The sequence below is a fragment of the Microtus ochrogaster genome, linkage group LG3 (genome assembly GCF_000317375.1).
Source record: "Microtus ochrogaster isolate Prairie Vole_2 linkage group LG3, MicOch1.0, whole genome shotgun sequence".
Classification (NCBI taxonomy): domain Eukaryota; kingdom Metazoa; phylum Chordata; class Mammalia; order Rodentia; family Cricetidae; genus Microtus; species Microtus ochrogaster.
In genome coordinates, this window is record NC_022029.1 from 43,595,770 (window position 1) to 43,613,871 (window position 18,102).

The 18,102-nt window shown below is 45.1% G+C and overlaps 1 protein-coding gene across 2 annotated transcripts in view; it reads left to right on the forward strand.

The window, feature by feature from the left end:
• Creb5 (cAMP responsive element binding protein 5) overlaps positions 1 to 18,102 on the forward strand; it is a 320,651-nt gene that overhangs the window by 224,408 nt on the left and 78,141 nt on the right. For both annotated transcript variants that reach the window (XM_026785873.1, XM_005360826.3), the window contains 2 exons: positions 4,763 to 4,889; positions 10,550 to 10,660. In XM_026785873.1, coding sequence (XP_026641674.1) covers positions 4,763 to 4,889; positions 10,550 to 10,660 — 238 coding nt within the window. The remainder of the gene's footprint in view (positions 1 to 4,762; positions 4,890 to 10,549; positions 10,661 to 18,102) is intronic.

Sequence of the window (18,102 nt, forward strand, 5' to 3'; positions counted from 1 at the left end):
AGGAATCACAGGGTACCTTGGATGGCTAGAAGGCCTGGGAAAGCGGGTCAGTCTACAGAGTCCTTCTTTAGACCTCCCAGACCGAAGCCCTGGCCTACAGCTACTTAGATAGAATGAGACAGACTTTGGGCAAGGGAGACTGGCAGCCACATCCTGGGCTGTTCAGACACCCCCAGACTGGAAAACATCCTTTGGGGGGAAAAATGAGGACATGAAACCTCTTGCTACGGTACCTATCACTCTGCTAAGGACAGTGAAAACACAGTCTGTCATACTTGACATTTTAATTGGGAGAAAAGCTTACATAGATTGCAGCCGTAAGCGGTGTGTTTATACAAGTGCATAAAGAGGAGTAATCTGTCAAGTTGGAAAACTCCTAATGCGGCCTCAGTTCAGTAATTGAACAATCCAACATGAGCTCACACATTTACCTTGTTCCATGCCTCAATAATTTTTAGTAGAAATACTTTACCTAGAGGCATATGGTTATTAAAAAGGAGGCTCAGCTTGCTCAAAGTCTGGAATTACTAGCTCATGGCAACAAGCCTGCACTGGAGGAAAAACTGTCGGGGCTTTGTTTTCTCAACTCCGCTGCTTTCTTGCCATCTGATTTGCAGAATTTAATTGATGTGTTGTTGAGAAAAATTTTTCATTTATTTACTTGTTTTTTTTTTTAAAAAAAAACAATCAAGAAAATAGAATTTCACGTGGGTGAATGACCTCTCGTGTTAGCAGTATCCTGGAATTTCACTACTTAGTGGTGAGTACAGAGAGTGATGTGAACATCAAAAGGAATGGACCATGAATTTACTTTATCATAAAAATCAATAATAACTTAGTTACAGGAGCCATGGAGGTGTGAGGGAAGGGAAGCTCTGCTCCCTTCCATGATGCATGTGACTGTGGACAATTGAGAACTGTATCTAAATTCACTTTACTCCGGAGTACGGGGGAATAATATGACCCTACCGTACTGCATAGCTTCAGGTCGCATGAAACTGGGACATGAAAACATTTTGAAAATTACTTGAAAATAGCAACTTAAACATAGGAAGTTTTATTCAAGGGTTTATAGATTAAATACAAAATTAATTAATTAGTACATGCAAAGGGAATGAGATGATGCCTGCAAATGTTCTGGCGTCAGTGGTGTGAATAGCCTGGATAAATGGATGGTTTCTTTGGACCTATTGACAGGGACAATTCTTCATATGTTTGCTGTGCAGGGGTTAACTCAGGTTCTCACCCTTGCTAAGCACACTACGTCCACCAAAGCACATTCCCAGCCCTGTTTATTCTGTAAGGCATGATGGCTACATACAGATCTTACTGTTTTCACTCTTTATAGTCAAGTAAAGAACCCAAAAACTCTGTTCATTTAGTAGAACAGTCTGAGGAGCTAATTCATAAAATCTATGGAAAACAATAACTTGGAAATTGTTCACGGTTCAAGCAAACAGGCATCTTGAGTAGTCTTATTTCCTTCCAAGTATACATTGCTAACCGGGCTGATTGGCATCTCTTGGAAACTCTTCTGATCCCTGTGGAGCCAGGTTCCCTGAAAGGCTCTCTTAAGTAAAGAGGAAATACTTGATATTTTAAAATCTAGTAGATCTATACAGGGTGTGGAAATAACTAACCTAATTATTGGATTAAATGAAATATTCCGCTCCCTAGTGAGTCAATACACTCGGGAGTTTCCAGCCTTCGGAGAAGAGTGAAAACTCATTTTAAATTGAATTACTTTGCCATTTTCATTCATATCCATTGGGTTGTTTAATTAAGTTCCTTCTTTAAAAAAAATCACACACACCAATACCATCTGGTGACTAAGTCCGTTTTTTAACATTATCAGGTTAGAGACAGAAGGTAAATGGTGGTGATATACCTTCTGCCCGCTGCTCTTGAGCACAATCTTGCAGGCCGATGCCACACGTAGAGAGATTTCAACTGTCTTCCTCTTAAGGGTTTTTGTTTTCTCGGAGCGGCACTTGGAGCTTCCTCCTAGTGACCAACGCTTGGTGACAGATGATGTCCACACATGTGTAGACATGTTTGGATAGGCTTCTACTGGGGCGGACAGATCTGGTTGACAAGCTTTGTAGAGAGTTTGCTCTTGGTGAATGTTGCCTCTTCTGAAGCTGTAACTCAGATGATGAACTTTGGACTTGAGGGAACTACGAATGAATTGTTTTTTATAAGAGAATTATTTATTTTAATTTTATGTGTAAGAGTGGTTTTTTTTTTCCGGCATGTATGTATGGGCACCATATGTGTGCCTGCTGTTCAAGGAAGCCAATATAGAGGGAGGGTATCAGATGCCCTGGGACTGGAATTCGGATGATTGTGAGCCTCCATGAGGGTATGGGAATTAAACCAGGGTCCCCTGAAAGATCAGTGAGTAATTTTGCCCACTGAGCCACCTCCCCAGCATTGAGTAACTACTGTTCGACATGCAACTCTTTTCAGCAAAGTTCCCAAACAAATATCAAAATGGGGACTTCAAACAAGGGTCGTTTGTTGACCAGGTTCCATTCTGTACCTCTTGGGTTGTGCTAACCCCCTCTAAAGAGACTTAGTGAGGGAGTAAAGTCATAACCTCAATCAACAGTGGTTCTCAACCTTCTTAATGCCGAGACCCCTTAATCCAGCTCCTCATGTTGGGGTGACTGCCGCCCATTGTATTATTTCATTGCTGCTTCAGAACTGTATTTCTGCGACTGTTATGAACTGTAATGTGAGTATCTGATATGCAGGATAGTCTCAGGTGACCCTATGAAAGGGTCATTCAGTCCCCAAAGGGATTACCACCCACGATTTAGAACTGCTGTCCTGCAGTGTTTGGGGGCAGCTAGACCCCCAAAGTCTGATGAAACCATGGAAGCCCAAGGACATTCATACCTAATCTAGTCCCCGTGGTCAGGTCTACTCTGCAGGGGTCCACAGGGCACATGTTAAGAAATAGCCTTAGTGATATATTTGAAAATACTCAGTCCATTGCTGTAAGCTTCCTATGCTAACCTACTTGGGTTTCTTCTCACTCATACCCTATTAGTGCAGCCCTGCACATCCGTGCAACCTCTGTGCTGTGCTTTGTCTGCCTTTGTCTTTATATATGTACCCCCCTGTGCATTTCCGTCTTGACTAACTCCTGACTAATCTTTCCAGGGCGACCGCAACTGTGACAAACAGCTATATTTTTAAAGAGAGCTCTCGGGCAAAAGCAGTGGAAAACTTAATCTTCTTTGGAATTTTAACAGCCATGCGAAGGAAGAGCCTGCTGGCACTCTTGTCCCATCTTGGCCCCCCGATTCTCTTTGAGTCACTAAGTCACCAGAACTTTGTGGAAGAGTAGCTGCTTCCACTGCTCAGCTGTGACCCTAAACGGAGCTGTAGCATCCTGACGGTTTCACACAGTGCCTTGGTGCTGTGATGGGATTCTGGACTGGGTGTGGCACTCTGTTGAGGCTCTCGTGGTACCATGATGTTTTCCCAAGGCTCCAGACAGTGCCATGTACTCTGCCGGGGCTTTGGACAGGTTCATGGGGGCTCTCTGGACTGTGCTGCCATGCTGGGCTAGGATGCCCGGGTTAAACTCTAGCCAAAGCCTTGTGCTGACCTGGGGCTGTAGAGGGACCGGGGTTCTCCATGTTGAAGGAAGGCTGTGGCCTACACAGCACCCCTTTAACTGTAGCCTCACACAGTTTTTGGTAGAAGGAATCACATGTTTTATTATCTCTAGAAAACTCACCGATTCTGGAAGTGGGAATATAGGATTAAAGGATTGAAGTAGAAGACTCAGGGCCTTTTCTGTTTGCCATTTACTTTAATTTCGTGACTTGATGTCTATCCAGCTCCAGAGAGCAGACGTACGAGGAGATTACCACAAGGTCACTTGTTTGCTATTTTTAATAAACACAAATAACTCCCTTTCCCCTCAGCTCCACATTCCTTGGCTCATTAAATCAATTTCAGGTTCTTAATTTTTTCTTTTTGGCAAGTTGAAGTGAAATTTTCAAACTATGCACTCCCCTGGGAAATGCTGACTCGAATCCTGCGTATCAGGTCCAAATCAGTTTCTGTCAAACAGCCTAACACCTCACATTATTATGAAATGAGAGATTGGTAATAGGGGGCTGAACTCTGGACTTCTCTAAGAAAGGCTGAGTTCAGGGCCAAGCCCCGTGGTCCAGCTGCATTTGTTTGTGCCCTAACTTTGTTTTTTTCCACTCATAGTAGAACTACAAAAAAAAAAAAAGTCAAAAGTATTTCTGCCAGGAACACATGAATGGTGCTTGCTCTGTTACTGTGGAATGAACTTGGACCTGGAGCAAAGTCAGGCAGGCTTCAGGGCAAAGGCGTGTGCTAAAATACCAGTGTACCCAGATCCTCAACACTGAGACACTCCAGAGGCTGAGCCCGGAATAAACTGGGCAGTCTGCTACAGAGTTTCTTGCTTAGAAGCAGAGGCCATTGGAGACACACCAGCATGTTTCCACTGAACATCAGTTAGATAACGGGTCAGGAAATGAAGTAGAATTTGATGTATTAACTAGGAAGCAGCAAAGGAAACCAGGCATGTATTTTATGTGTTATTATTTCCCTAATATCCTCAATTATGTGGCTCTCCCATCAGAGGATCTGATCTGTTTGCCTGTGATGTCGGTGTCCCCGTTGGTTTTGGATGCTGGGTAACAGACCCAGGCCATCAGGAATAATGTGTTGTTTTTGTTTTTTGTTTTTTGTTTCTCTTTGTCCCCAGGCCTGTCCCAGGCTCTCTATCATCTCTGCTCCATCTCCACAACAGACAGAGGCAGCCCATGCCGGCCTCCATGCCTGGGACCCTGCCCAACCCCACCATGCCAGGATCTTCTGCCGTCTTGATGCCCGTAAGCATTTTTGAGTGGGGGGAGCTTATAGTGATTCCCCGTTAGTACTGAGGCTCTGGAGAGAAAAGTAGATGCTGAGATCTGAGCTTTCGGGGAAGAAGTCAGTGGCCTCTGAGTGCGTTGGAGCTGTGGGTCAGATTGCACCTTGTAGTCAGGTGCCCACCCATAGGCCTTTCCGGCCCTTTGGGGCTTTTCTGTGAAGCAGGGTCTATTCCACCTGTCGGTGGCAAGTGAGCCCGCCACACCCAAGGAATTTAATTTGTTCAGAAAGATATTGTTTTATAGCCATAGTCAGCCCTCTACCAGTGATTCCACACTCACAATTCAGCCAACCTTGGACTGAATATTGTTTAAAAATGCATATTTTTGAGCACCTACAGACTTTTCTGCTTGTTATTATTCCTCGAACTTGTTTTAGCAACTTTTTACAGAACATTGCTATTGTGTTATATAGTGCAATATAATATAGAATAAATGAGAAGGATATACAGATTATATGCAAATTGTGTACAAGGGGCTTGAACAGTCAGTTTTGGGTACCAAAGCAGAGGCTGGTGTTCTAGTGCTAATTTCCAAGGATACCAAGGGTTGACTGAAGTTCTGTGTCCTCATCATGAATCATATCCAGGGGCATCCAATAGATAGTGATGGTTCTAGACAGAACCCAGGGCACTGATGAAATGATCACATGTGCTTGCTGGTAATCTGTATTCGTGTATAAATGGCAGCAGTTTCCAGGTGCTTGTTACATGCACTTTGTCAGCACATGAAACAGCCCTGCAAGGAGGTCTATAGTGGTCCCCGTCTTTTGAAAGAAGGAAATTAGGTCAGTGACTTGTTCATCCAAGAAACAGAGATCTGGATTCTGAACTCAGGAATCCTGGCTCCAAAGTCTGCTCTTTCAATTACCAAGTGATGGTTGCTTTCTCGTTTCCTTCCCAGCACATCACTGAGGGACAAACTTGTATACTGGTTGTCACAGATGAGAAAGTGGGGACTCCCAGGGTTCTGCCTCCTGGCTAAGGGTGTAGATCTGGTGGGTGATAGTCAAGATCTAAATCTAAGAGTCTAACTCCTGACTTGTTGATTTTTGTTTGAAATAGGGTCTCACTGTGCAGCTCAGGCTGGCCTTGAGCTCTCATCTCGACTCTTGGTGCTGGGTCACAAGGCATGTTCATTACACCTGACCTCAAGAGTTTCCACACTCAGCATGTTCTATGCATGTTCTCTATACTGCTTCCCTTCTGCATGGGGAGGCGGAGGGGAGCAGAAGAAGACTTGCTTTCTTCTAGGACTCTCTCCCTTTCCCCCTGCCTCACTGTTCCTCACATTAAGCTTTAATGAACAGGACCACAGGAACTCGTGAAAGCCCTAGAAGCAGTCTGACAACCCAGTTAGCAACCCTCCCACAACACACTGAGCATGACCCTTTATAGCATCTTAGGGTGTCGTCAACCAGATTGTGCCACTTTGTGCTCATGGTAACCCCAAGGGGATTCGGTCCCTGCAATTTCTGAAAAATTCACTTTCGGGTGAAGAGCTAGAGGGTAAGCAACAAGGTCGAAATCAACACCGCGTGTAAGTGACGATTGTGAGTGGAACCCAGATCTCAGTTCACATCAAGCTGCTCAGATTATCTCCTATTGAGCCATTGGCTCAGTTAGTGGGGTAGGCTGAGGAATAGAAAAGATCGTGTGAACTGAGTTCAGACAAATGGACCTGCCTACTACAAATGCTTGGTGGTCCAGGCTGGAAGCCCATCATACACTCTAGCTAGAGGATAGATGGAGGGTCAGGTTATTTCCCTTGGACTGGTTGACCGAGAAGAACAGCACTATTATTACAGAAATTCCTGCTTTCGTTCAGTTCAAATTTCATGGAGATTTTGACCACAGGCTGTCCTCACTCAGCTGCTACGTCCCACTTGCCCAAAGTAATTTTCTTCTCAATATTTCCACACAATACTTAGAAAAATGCCACTCCAGAGATCCTTTGTTTCTATGTAGTTAAGCTGTCATTTCCAGGATGAGATGGGAGCTGAAAACCCTGAAAACCTAGCACCCCTCTTTCTACTTTACCCTATACCCACTTGACGTACTGCTAATGCTTTAGGATAGAAAGAAGCAGAAGATTCAGGTGAATGATCAAGAACCAATGTAAACAAAAAGTCAGGAGCATGGCCCCAGCAGAAGTTCCCAAACCATAGTCCATGGCGGAATACAGCTGTCCTGGCGGCAGGTGTCATGTAGAGCAGTGATGGACAGTAAGGGTGGGAGGGTCGTCTTGCCCTTCAGGGCAATAGTAGGCAATGTCTGGAGAGAGTTTTGGTGTCACAACAGAAATGGAGAGCCAAGTATGGTCGGTGTTTAATGGAGAGGAGCTAAGGATACTGTCAAGTGTCTCACAATATACAGAACACTCCCACAACACAGAAGTGTTTGACTCAAAGTATCAATAGTGCTGTGCTTCGGGAATGCCGAAGTCATTCATGAAAATCGAAGTAAAACGTCAAAGAAATATTCCCAGAATCCCCAGACCCTTGAAATCCAGGTTCTTTTTCCTTAGTCATGTTAGCAGCTCCTGTGCTGTGACTCTGTCTTCTGGACTGTCAGTCAAGGGCGCTCCTTCCCTGAGAGTCCCTGCCTTGGGAGATCTTGAGGACCCGGGCATCCAAATTGAAATTAGGTGAAGGTGGGATTTTTAATTGTTTCACAATGGCATGCTTCCAAGCCATGCCCTTCGCAAAAGCTAGATCCAAAATACATGATCTATCTATCTATCTATCTATCTATCTATCTATCTATCTATCTATCTACTTATCTATGTACTTATCTATCTATCTATTTATCTATCTATTCATTCTTTCATTCATGCTGCACACTTCCTGTGCGCCAGAAACTGCTAGATGCTAAGGCTCCACCAGGGAGTACAAGGCAGGTGCTGCCTTCAAGAACTTCCCAAGTAGTGATTTCTTATTATTTTGAAAGTCAAATGGCTCCACAATTTAGGGAAATGGGCACCCATTTATCACTATAAGAGCTTCCTAACCTGTGGATACTCCAGGTCTTGCTTTCCAGAGTGAAAAGAGAGGGAATCCTTCATATGGGTGCTTTTGTGCAACTGGAGATGGGAACCCAGGCCTCGTCATGTTTAGGGGGCTCTCTACCACTGAGCAACACCCTAACCCTTGCTGAGTCATTTAGTTACAGTGGTAAAACGCTTTGGGGCATTCATCAAGGCCGTTCTGTCCCTGTCAGCTCTCTAAAGTCAGGCTGTGGTGCAGGCAGGCCACTGACCCAGCAAAGCTCCAGGTGCTTGCTGTCAGGTGACGCTTGCTCACACTCTACCTGGTGGTAGTCAGCAAGATGGAGAACCCAGGCTTTCCTTTTAACAGATGCAGAAGACAGCCTGGTCAGAGCCAGCGTTTTGTGTGACAGAGCAGTAACAATCAGACAACTACTTAAAAAAAATGAGCAGGATTGTTGACTTCTTGCCAGGAAGCTGCAGGCAGGCTACTCTCACCCCTGTGTAGATGGAATATTTCATCCTTCTAGAATTGGAAGGCAAAGCTCACCTGGGCTTTGATTTCCCTCCCTAAAAGATCCTCATTGGAATAAAGGGCCTAAGGCAGCTCCATTCCTCTGATTGCTTGGCCTCTGGGGGCAAAAGGTCTAAGTGAAGGTGCATTTCCTGAATTCTTCACAACTTAATTAGAGCCTGTGAGAATGTTCTTAACGATACTCAACTCGAGAGCTCTTAAAACAGGTTAAATGGTAAATTTTATGTTAAGTATATTTAATCACAACTCAAATGATTTAAAAGTAGAATACCCACGCTGCCTAGGGAATTAGCACACATGGGGATGGGTGTTTTATTTTGCTGAATTGTCAAGGCCTCAAGAAGCTGGCCTTCATTAACTTCCTTGACACCGTTCCCCACACCCCTGCTGAATAACAGGGCAGCTGATCCAGGCTAAGGGAAGACTCGTATCCACCTTAGAAGAAAGCTTTCGGCTGGCATCACCCGACTGCTCAAAAGAGCATACTAACTGGGTGCCTCTGCCAGGGTCAATACCAAAGGAAACACAGCCACTGAAGCTCAGCCACCTGAGTGGCCTTTCCAAGACCATCCCACTCAGACTGTTCTCAAACTTGCCCCAGAGTGGGCGGGGAGCTTCCGCACTCCACCTTGACCTTCATGGATAAGAAACTCTCTACTTTCCAAAATCACGTAGGCTAAGTTAGGAGAATGGGGAACCCCCAAATTTCTAAGCACATCTCTGCCCTTTGGGAGAAATACACTGAAGCATCACTGTGTCCCTAGCAGGCAGCCTGATTATTTCCTGTGTGATAGAAGTGTATTTGGTTTCATTCTTCTTTAAAAAGTACTATTTTTCTCCTTAACACACAGTATTATTGACCATATGCATCCTTTCTGTACTGACACAGAAATTACAAGCTATGCAAGTTGATTAATCTGTAAATCCAAAAGCTGAAACCTTTTGGGGGCAAGGAGCACTAAGACTTAGTATATTAACTAGAGATTGTATATATAAGCAGTACATGAAATATTAATGTGTTTCATGTTTAGAAATCAGTTCCATCCCCTGAATCATGTACATGTAAATGTTCCAAAATCCTAAGACATCTAAAATTGAGAAACGACATCTATTCCAAAGGAGTTAGGTAAAGCGCCCTCATCGTGTGATTGCCTATAGGATGCCCTGAAGATGCCAGCTCTCTGTTTATGGATTGCAGCGCTATTAATGGCAGGCAATGGTAGCCTAGCAAGAGGACACAGACACTAAACTGTTCATCCGTGATGTGTAATTCCCATCCCCCAGCTTCTTTCTTCCTCACAGAAAGCCTAGTCTGCTGTGGGGCCTCATATGAGAGCTGTGTGGACTCATGGCCAGGTTAAGGGTAGGAGATACTCTAGGGTCAATTAGTGTGTGTGTGTCAGGGCAGGGGATGGTGCTATGGTTCTTTTGTTTTGTTTTGGTTTTGAGATGGGGTATTACTGTGTAGCTCAGGCTGGTCTAGAACTCCTGTCGCTTAGAGTGACCTCCAAGTCATGATCCTCCCACCTTCGCCCATCAAGTGCAAAGATAAAAGCTTTGCCATCTTGCCCTGGGCTCTGCTGAGTATGTTAATGCCCCGTAAAGGCAGAGAGAGGCACTACAGGAGACAGAGTTGCTTTAATTTTCTTTTTCATCTTCCGAATAATTCATGTTTACTATATAAAAGTTCAGGTAAAATAATGCCCAAGGCATCCTAAGGTAACCATTTGGTACATTGTATAATCTTTTAACATTGTATGCATGTATTATTCTTTATAGCAACAAAATTAAATATGACTGGAGATGGTTGAAGTGTGTAGCGAAGCAGAAACATTTGGTGGTTTTCTTTGGCAACGTCTGCCAGACCAGGCAGTTCCTCTTGGCATGGGGAATCTTCTAGGGAGCACACAGAACTGGGTGATTCTTTGATGTGCTCAGGTTCAAGATTCAAGAGAGCATTACTCCCTGCACCAAGCCTGTGGTTCCTCAGCTCTTCAGTGAAATCCTTAATGGCCTCCCCGAACCCCGACCAAAGTGCAGCTATGTCTGTAGCCTCTGATGCCCCCTAGTCTTCTAATTGTGTTACCTTCCTTTCTCGCAGATGGAGAGACAAATGTCGGTGAACTCCAGCATCATGGGCATGCAAGGCCCCAACCTCAGCAACCCCTGTGCTTCTCCCCAAGTCCAGCCAATGCATTCAGAAGCCAAAATGGTAAGAAAGAGCTTCCGTCATCTGTTCGTTACATTGCTCGTGATTGTGACGTTGAGTTCTGGTCTGTTTCCAACCCTCAGTTAAGAGAGCGCTCCGTTCTTCGTTCTGGTGAATAGGGATTTCTCTGGAAAGGCGATTGAGAGGTTGACTTGGTCTTCTAAATATTTGATATAGCTTTCCTGCCTCAGATAATCATTTCCCAAGCTAGGTTTTAGCATTTGGTGTTAAAGAAAGGGTGTTGAGAAATTTGGGGAAGTACATAGGAGTTAGGGTAGAATATGCCCCACTATTTTTTTTATTTGCTCATTGTGTGAAATAACAAAATATTGCACAACTCTATAACCTAGCTACATCTCTCATGTCACTCTTCTCATCCAATGTCATAAAACAGACTTTCGATTCGTACATGTCCACAGTTATAGGGAAGCTATATTATTATTATTATTATTATTATTTATTTTGCATAGCTCTTATATGTGACACTGGTTTGAAAGGATAGGAGTCTTCTTTTCTGGCCAGCTGTGTGGCATGACCACACTTGACAACCTCCAGTGACCTTTAACCTCTGATGTTCAGGGGCAGTGTGGCCAGTCTTCCAAGATGGATCTGTGCGTCTATATTCTACTAGGTCTTAATAAAAGAGGTTCTTGTCTCTCAGCCATGTAGAGTTGAGTTTCTGACATGGTTTAGCCGAGTTACAGGAAGCAACCACTCTCTCTGAATATAGTTATATACCAATACCACAGTTCCCATCGGATGGCCCAAACGCCTTGCAACATGGCTCTTCTGTTCTTTCTCTTTTGTATCTGATGAGGGTGGTACTTTCTAGAAGTGGGTGTGTATCTTGTATGCTGGTTGGCAGCATTGATGGTGTGTGACAATTGGTGTGACGATACTGTGGACCATTCTGAAAGTTATCTGTCATGTACATGGGAGTAGAATCAGCCCTAATCCCTCCCTCAGCCTGCTTTGGGGAAACTAACCCATTTGACCTATAATTTCTTGACCCCGAGAATCAACTGAACCCCAGTGCTGGCTCCCCTGGGCAAATGAAAACTGTGGTCGGGAGAGCTCTCTTTGCTCCACCACAGACCCTGTGATGTGCCAGATGGCACGGCGTCCACAGCAAAGCTCGCTAAGTCTTTTTGGAATCGGCAAATATTTTTCAACTCACGCCCCACAGAGCCAAACCAAATACTTGCTGGCAAAATAAAGTTCAAACTGGCATCTGTTTTGGAGACCAAAGCAATGCCATCTACCACCCCCTCCTTTTTAAAGGAAAATAAAAATGAACTATAAAGGTGCTTAAGAAGAAACAAAATTAAACTATTCGTACGTGTATGAGTAAATGTGTCTGGCGTCTTCTGTCCCCAGCTAAAGGATCCTGCAGTCTTCTTATTTGCTATGAGATCAGTGTCCTTCTTTCAGACCAACTAGAGATGGGATGTAAAATATGATTTCAAACCATGTATCCCTGACAATTGATTTTCGCTGGGTCTTAATGTCACTCTTTAAATAAAATGAAAAAAAAAATCCCACCTCTTTTCTCGCTGCCAAATAAGGACAATGCTTCCAAAGGTGGCACAGGTCTATGGTTATTTATTCGCATGAACTGAATCACGTGATATGGCTAATTAGTTGTGAGTAATGTTAGCTGGGAACCAACGAGACTTGGTCTGTTCTTAAGAGAACGGTGTTACCCCACAAACGCTCCCTGACTTCAAGGCCTGGAGTGAGCACGCCACTCTGCTGATTCATGTTCTGAGTGAATAAACCTTTCCAGGCTGGTGAGATCTGGACTCATGAGCTGGATCTCAGCATCAGTGCCTGGGAAGTGCGGCTTTTCTCTTGGCTCCCAGCGGTTGCCTCTGTTGCCCCTGTTATGACCAATACATTATTCCAAAGGGGAAAACAGCAGTGTTGGCCGCTAGCATTTGGAAGAATAGCATCCACTGTGCAATAGCAGCTCGGAGAAGGGTCAGGTGGGCTTCACCACATCAGTCGGCATTTCTGTCCTGACTCTGCTCGCTTTGCTGATGGCTCACTCGGCTACTGCCATCTCTTAGCCATACAGTATTTTCTACCAGCTTCGGGGCTGCACAGATGAAAAGACTTTAGGAAATACCAAGCAGTAAGAAAAAAAAAGTCTTTCACGATTTTAATGTCAGATAGAGCCTCCCCAGGTTTCTCTGAACTACGGGCTTTGTTGTTCTTTGCCTAATTTTCTTCCTGTGTGAGACTGGAATGGATTCCAGATTTCAATGGAGACTCTTGTTTCACTGTTTTCAAGGACTTTTCCTAAGGTCACACGGGGGCCTTTGTGATGCTTGTCCTCCACAGGGTGTGTTCTCAGAGAACACTAGCAACCAGCTACAAGGAGGAGCTGCCCTCACCTCAGCCCTGCAGCCCGATTCTCCCCAGGGCTGCTGTGTCAGAGGGTTCGTTTCAGATTCCCCAGAAGCTCCCGACAAAAGCCACCAACCTGAGTTTGGAGGTGGACAAAATTTCAAGGTGGGGCTTACTTCAATGCGTGACTTGGCTCGCTGACCGGGAATTGCCCTTTAGAATGTGTCTGCTTCCCTTCCTGGACATCATCCCTTCTCTGCTGAGAGAGAAACCTGGGGTTCTTACCAGACTCAGAAGTGCACTAATCTGGGACCTCTTAGCTAAGGAGCATGTATGCTCATCTTTGATTTATTGTACCTACCTTTATCGTAGTGCTGACTGGTTATCGGTTAAAGGTTGCATAGATTCTTAGCTGGTGCTGAGCTGGCTGTACAGCTGTACACATATTGGCTTCCACTGGGGGCTCATGAACAGACTGAAGTCACTGTCCTCAGGGAGGGACAGGCTCTCTCTGTATAGTCCTAGTTGTCCTGGAACTCAGTCTATAGCCCAGGCTGACCTCGAACTCAGAGATCTGCCTGCCTCTGCCTCCTGAGTGCTGAGATTAAAGGCATGTACCACCACCATCCAGCCTTTTTTTTTTTAAATGTGTGTATGGGAATTTTTGCCTGAGTGTATGTCTGTGTATCTACCATTGAATCAGAAGAGGGTATTGGATACCCTGGAGCTGAAGTTAGGTGCAGTTGTGAGCTGCCCTGTAAGTTGCTGGGAATCAAACCTTGGACCTTTGTAAAAGGAGCAAGTACTCTTAACCACCAAGTCATATCTCTAGACGTGCCTCCCCCTCCCGCTGCCACCTTTCCATCTTTCTAACTACCCTAAATCGTAAGATCTTCCTCAGATTCTGGGTTCTAGATTAGGTGACTCTCACAGTGTAGATGCTCGTTCAGATGAGTGGTGGCATAGGACAGACCATTCTCTAAGGTTCTGACTGCTCTGCTGTTTTTACCTTCAGTTTCAAAAGGTCCGTGAAGGCTGGAGAACATTGCTTCTAAGAGAAAAGCAGTGTATGGCTGTGTCTGACTCTGTCCCCAGAAAGCACATGACAGAAATATTGCCCCTACTTATTAGCCAAATGAAGAGATGTTTAAAAACTGGCTGAATGACATTATTTAACAAAACTAGTCTCCAGCTTCAATGACAAAGATTTTTTGTTTTAATTTGTTTGACAGCGAGTCTCATGTAGCTAGCCAGCTGGCCTCAGGTTCTCTAGGTAGCCTGGGTAGCCAGGGAGATGACCTTAAAGTTTGGGACTTCCTGTCTCCATTCACCCGAATACTAGGATTATAGATGCGTACCACCCTACCTGATTTATACCATGCTGGGAATTAAACCCAGGCCTGCCTGTATGCTATATAAATGCCACAACTCAGTGACAAGGCTTTTGATTATGACATTGAATTTGAGCCTAAAAACATGACAGAGCTAGAGGTGTCAGTACCATGGATGGAATTGTTCTTTTTAATGTACATTAATATACAGATCGTGGGGGCAACGTTAATTTGGACCTCCAGATCAACACGACAGAGTTAGAATGTCCCCATCCATCCATCAAGAGTGTGGTAGACTCCCTCACTGGTCCAGCTCTGCCACTGCCTCTTCACCAACACATCTTGTCTCCACTTTTCACAACTTACACGTACCTCTCCTCTCCCTCAATTGATTGGCTGGCAGCTCCTCAAAGAGAATCTCTGAACCATGGAGGCTTCTGGTACTGTAAAAGTCCATGAATGAAAAGTGAATTTAACTAGGCTCTATCAAGTGTGTTTTAAACCATACAAGGAACCAATGCTACTAAGGAGATGGGTGAGATGGAGCTGGTAGAAAATACGGGTAGGGCTGAGAAGGAGCGAATAAAACTAGATCGATTCTGGCTAAGAGAGAAACTGGTGAAGAATAGCCGGTGACATTTCATTTTTTTGGAAGATAGCTCAACATGCCCATCATGTTTTTCTGGAGAGAAAAGCAGTACATTTGTCCTATAGAAAACAGAAGCTGGAATGTCATTCCTCTCCTAGGAATTGAAGGTGATCAATAGCCAACGATGTTTCTTCCACTTCGATGGCCTGGTCATGCTTGATTTCCGTCTTTCAGATGAAGTCATTAAGATTGTCAATACTTCATCTATAGGGGTGTTGGCAGCTAATTGAATAAATGCTTGAATATGTGCATGTGTGGATGAACACAGAAATAAAAGACTGGAGGGGTAAGACCTTTAGGGGATGGGGGCACAATGATTGGCTCTTTCCTCTAGCAAGGACACACCATCAAAAGGGAGACCCAGTCATCACTAAAGAACAAGGCAGGGAGGGCTCCACTTTGGGGCCTTCATTTTTCAACCCGGATTGTGCTCGTGGTGCCCGGCGCCACGGATAAATCACCAGCACTGCTGCTGATGGCTACTGGCTTCCCCACCGCCAAATGCAGACAGAGAATTAGGGGGGTATCGTGAGCAAGCCTTGGTTAAACACTCACTTTGTTTTGAATGTCAACCTGGGTGTGTTTCTGTTTGCCTTTCCCCTCCTAATTATCAAGTGGGATGACTGGCCACCCCGTGGTGCCCCTTGACCACCCACTGTCCCACAGATAAATCACAGGCAGACCCGGCTCTCTCTGGAGCTGCTGGGAGAGTTCACGGCCATGAAAAACCATCTCTGGTAACATCTCTCTGGCATGCCTCCGCCGGGCAGCTCTTCGATTGCAGGTTGCGTTTGCCTGTTGACTTTCGCCAACCCCAGCTCCATTTCCTAAAGTGAAGGCATGAAAGGCAGTAGATGACACCCTGTCTGAGCGCAGAAGCTTTGGCTGGGCAGGAAGTGCTGCTGACTTGAAGGAAGTTCTCATTAACTTCTGAGTCAGGCTAGTGGCCGTGCGTCTCTGCAGCTAGTAATCAAAACACGATGATGGACCGGACTAAGTGACTATGTATATTTTCTCAGAACCCTCCTGCCTTGCTGCTCTGAAAACCACTGCCCAAGGAGCAGACTAATAGGAATTATGTAAGATTCCATGAGAATGTTTTTTTGCTAATATATCCAACGTGTCTCATTTTATAGGCAATTTGCCTCTTTCGAGCGCTGTGGTGGAAAACAGTAATTGTCAGCGTTAATTAGGCACTTATTTTGCACGCGGTGGGAAGGATGGGGAGCATGTTGTAATGTCTTCGCATTTAACCCTTCAACAGTCTAGTTAGTGTGAGTCTGAGAGGTTTGGTAAGCTAGGCCGCCGACAGAATATGGTACTGGCATAGGAGCCCGTGATGCTGGCCTTGTCTGTGTAGAGCCGTTTACAAACTGCAGGGTGTTCTCAAAGGCATGATATCATTGGAATCTCCCAGCAACCCTGCAAAGTCCTTATGTCACAGACGAAGAGTTTAAGGGACCTTTCCAGTGGCATACCACAGGACCTGTTCAGGTACCGTCACAGGCCAGGGTTCGGGTCTTCTTTGGTTTTGCTTTCTCCCAGCTATTTCATGCTATCCCTTGTTTTCCTGTGACAACTTCTCTGAAGAAGAAAAAAAAAGCAAGCCTTCATTATAACAGAGCATGGTGGTAGAAACCAGGATGAAACTTAGGCTCAGCAATTGCTTAGCTTACACCTGTTCAATTCTGCAGACCTCTCTAAATCAGGAGAAGAGGCTTCTGCGTTGTTCTGCGTAACCCAGACAAGGGTGGACCTTATTATCTACTGGTATTAAAGAAGTAAACCGTGACTGCCTGAGAGCCAAAAGCTCTTTTCTATTGGCTGAGAGCAGGGCCTCATCTCCCTATGATACAGTGGGGAGAGTGTGCATCGTGTCACTTGTCAAATCAAATGTAAACGCCTGGATTCTGAGGCCATTGATAACTCCAGAGTGACAGAATGTGTTCCTATAGCGTTTGTTCCCCGTGGGTCAGACTCCCCGGCCTGCTCTTGAGAAGAAGAATTAGAAATTACCAACATATTCCTAAGCAGGACGGGGCTTGGGAATATGTTAGGAAAAGCCTTCCCTTGGAGAAACAAAGTTCTGGGGTTCAAGTCTCTAGCTTGTCTAAGGTCACAAACTGTCATAAAAGAAAAGCTTAGCCGGGATTCCTTATTTCCAAGTTGAATGAAGCCCCCTCTCTCTGGACTAGTTTGGAGCTGTCAAGACAAGCCAATTGCTGGCTATGGGTGGGACACTTTCCGAGGTGCCCTTAACTTGGAGTGCTTGCTATGGAAGGTGATGGTGTTAAGGACATGGCGAGTGGAGAGGGAGTGCTTCCCTCCCATGCTGCTGGGAAACAAAAGAAGGCATCTCATGGCCCAAAGGTACAGACTCAGTTCTCTGGCTGATGGTGAGATTGGTGGAGAAGACCTGGGGCTGTCAGGTTATCCCAACTCCCTAGCCAGCCTAGGAAGCAGTGGCAGACATTTTATCTCTTGACATTTGATATAAATTGCCTAGGTTTTGCCAACAGTAACCCATTTCCCCATGTCTCATTCATGTCTTCTCGGGCTTCTGTGGACCTAGCGTGGTCTTTGGAGTTCTGGACTGTGTTGGGTACAGACTGTGTCTGCTGGAGCATGCAGGCATGTTGAAAAAGAGCTAAATTTAGCTCTGCATGGTGGCACACACTTGTTTTAGCACTAAAGGGGCCAAGACAGGAGTCTCCCCACAAATTAGAGGTCAGACTAGACTATATAGTGAGGTCCTGTCTCTGGAGAAAAAGAAATTTCAGGCCTGGAGAGCTGTTTCAGAGGTAAAGATCACTGCTTTTCCAGAAGACTCAGACGTGAATCACAGCACCCACTGTGGCTCACAACTGTCTGTAGCTCTGGTTCTAGAGAATCTGACGCCCTCTTCTGTTTTCCATGGGCACCAGGCATGCAAACATTCATACTCAAAATCAAATAAGAAAAAAAAAACCACCAAAACCCTCTCCCACAGATCCTTCTCTTTCCTGGCTCTCCCTGCACCCAGACATTCTCCCGGGACTCACTGCCTTCTGGGTTTTATTTCTTCCGTTTTCTGCCAGTATCCGCCCTGGTTTGGTCACCATGACAATAGGTGAAAT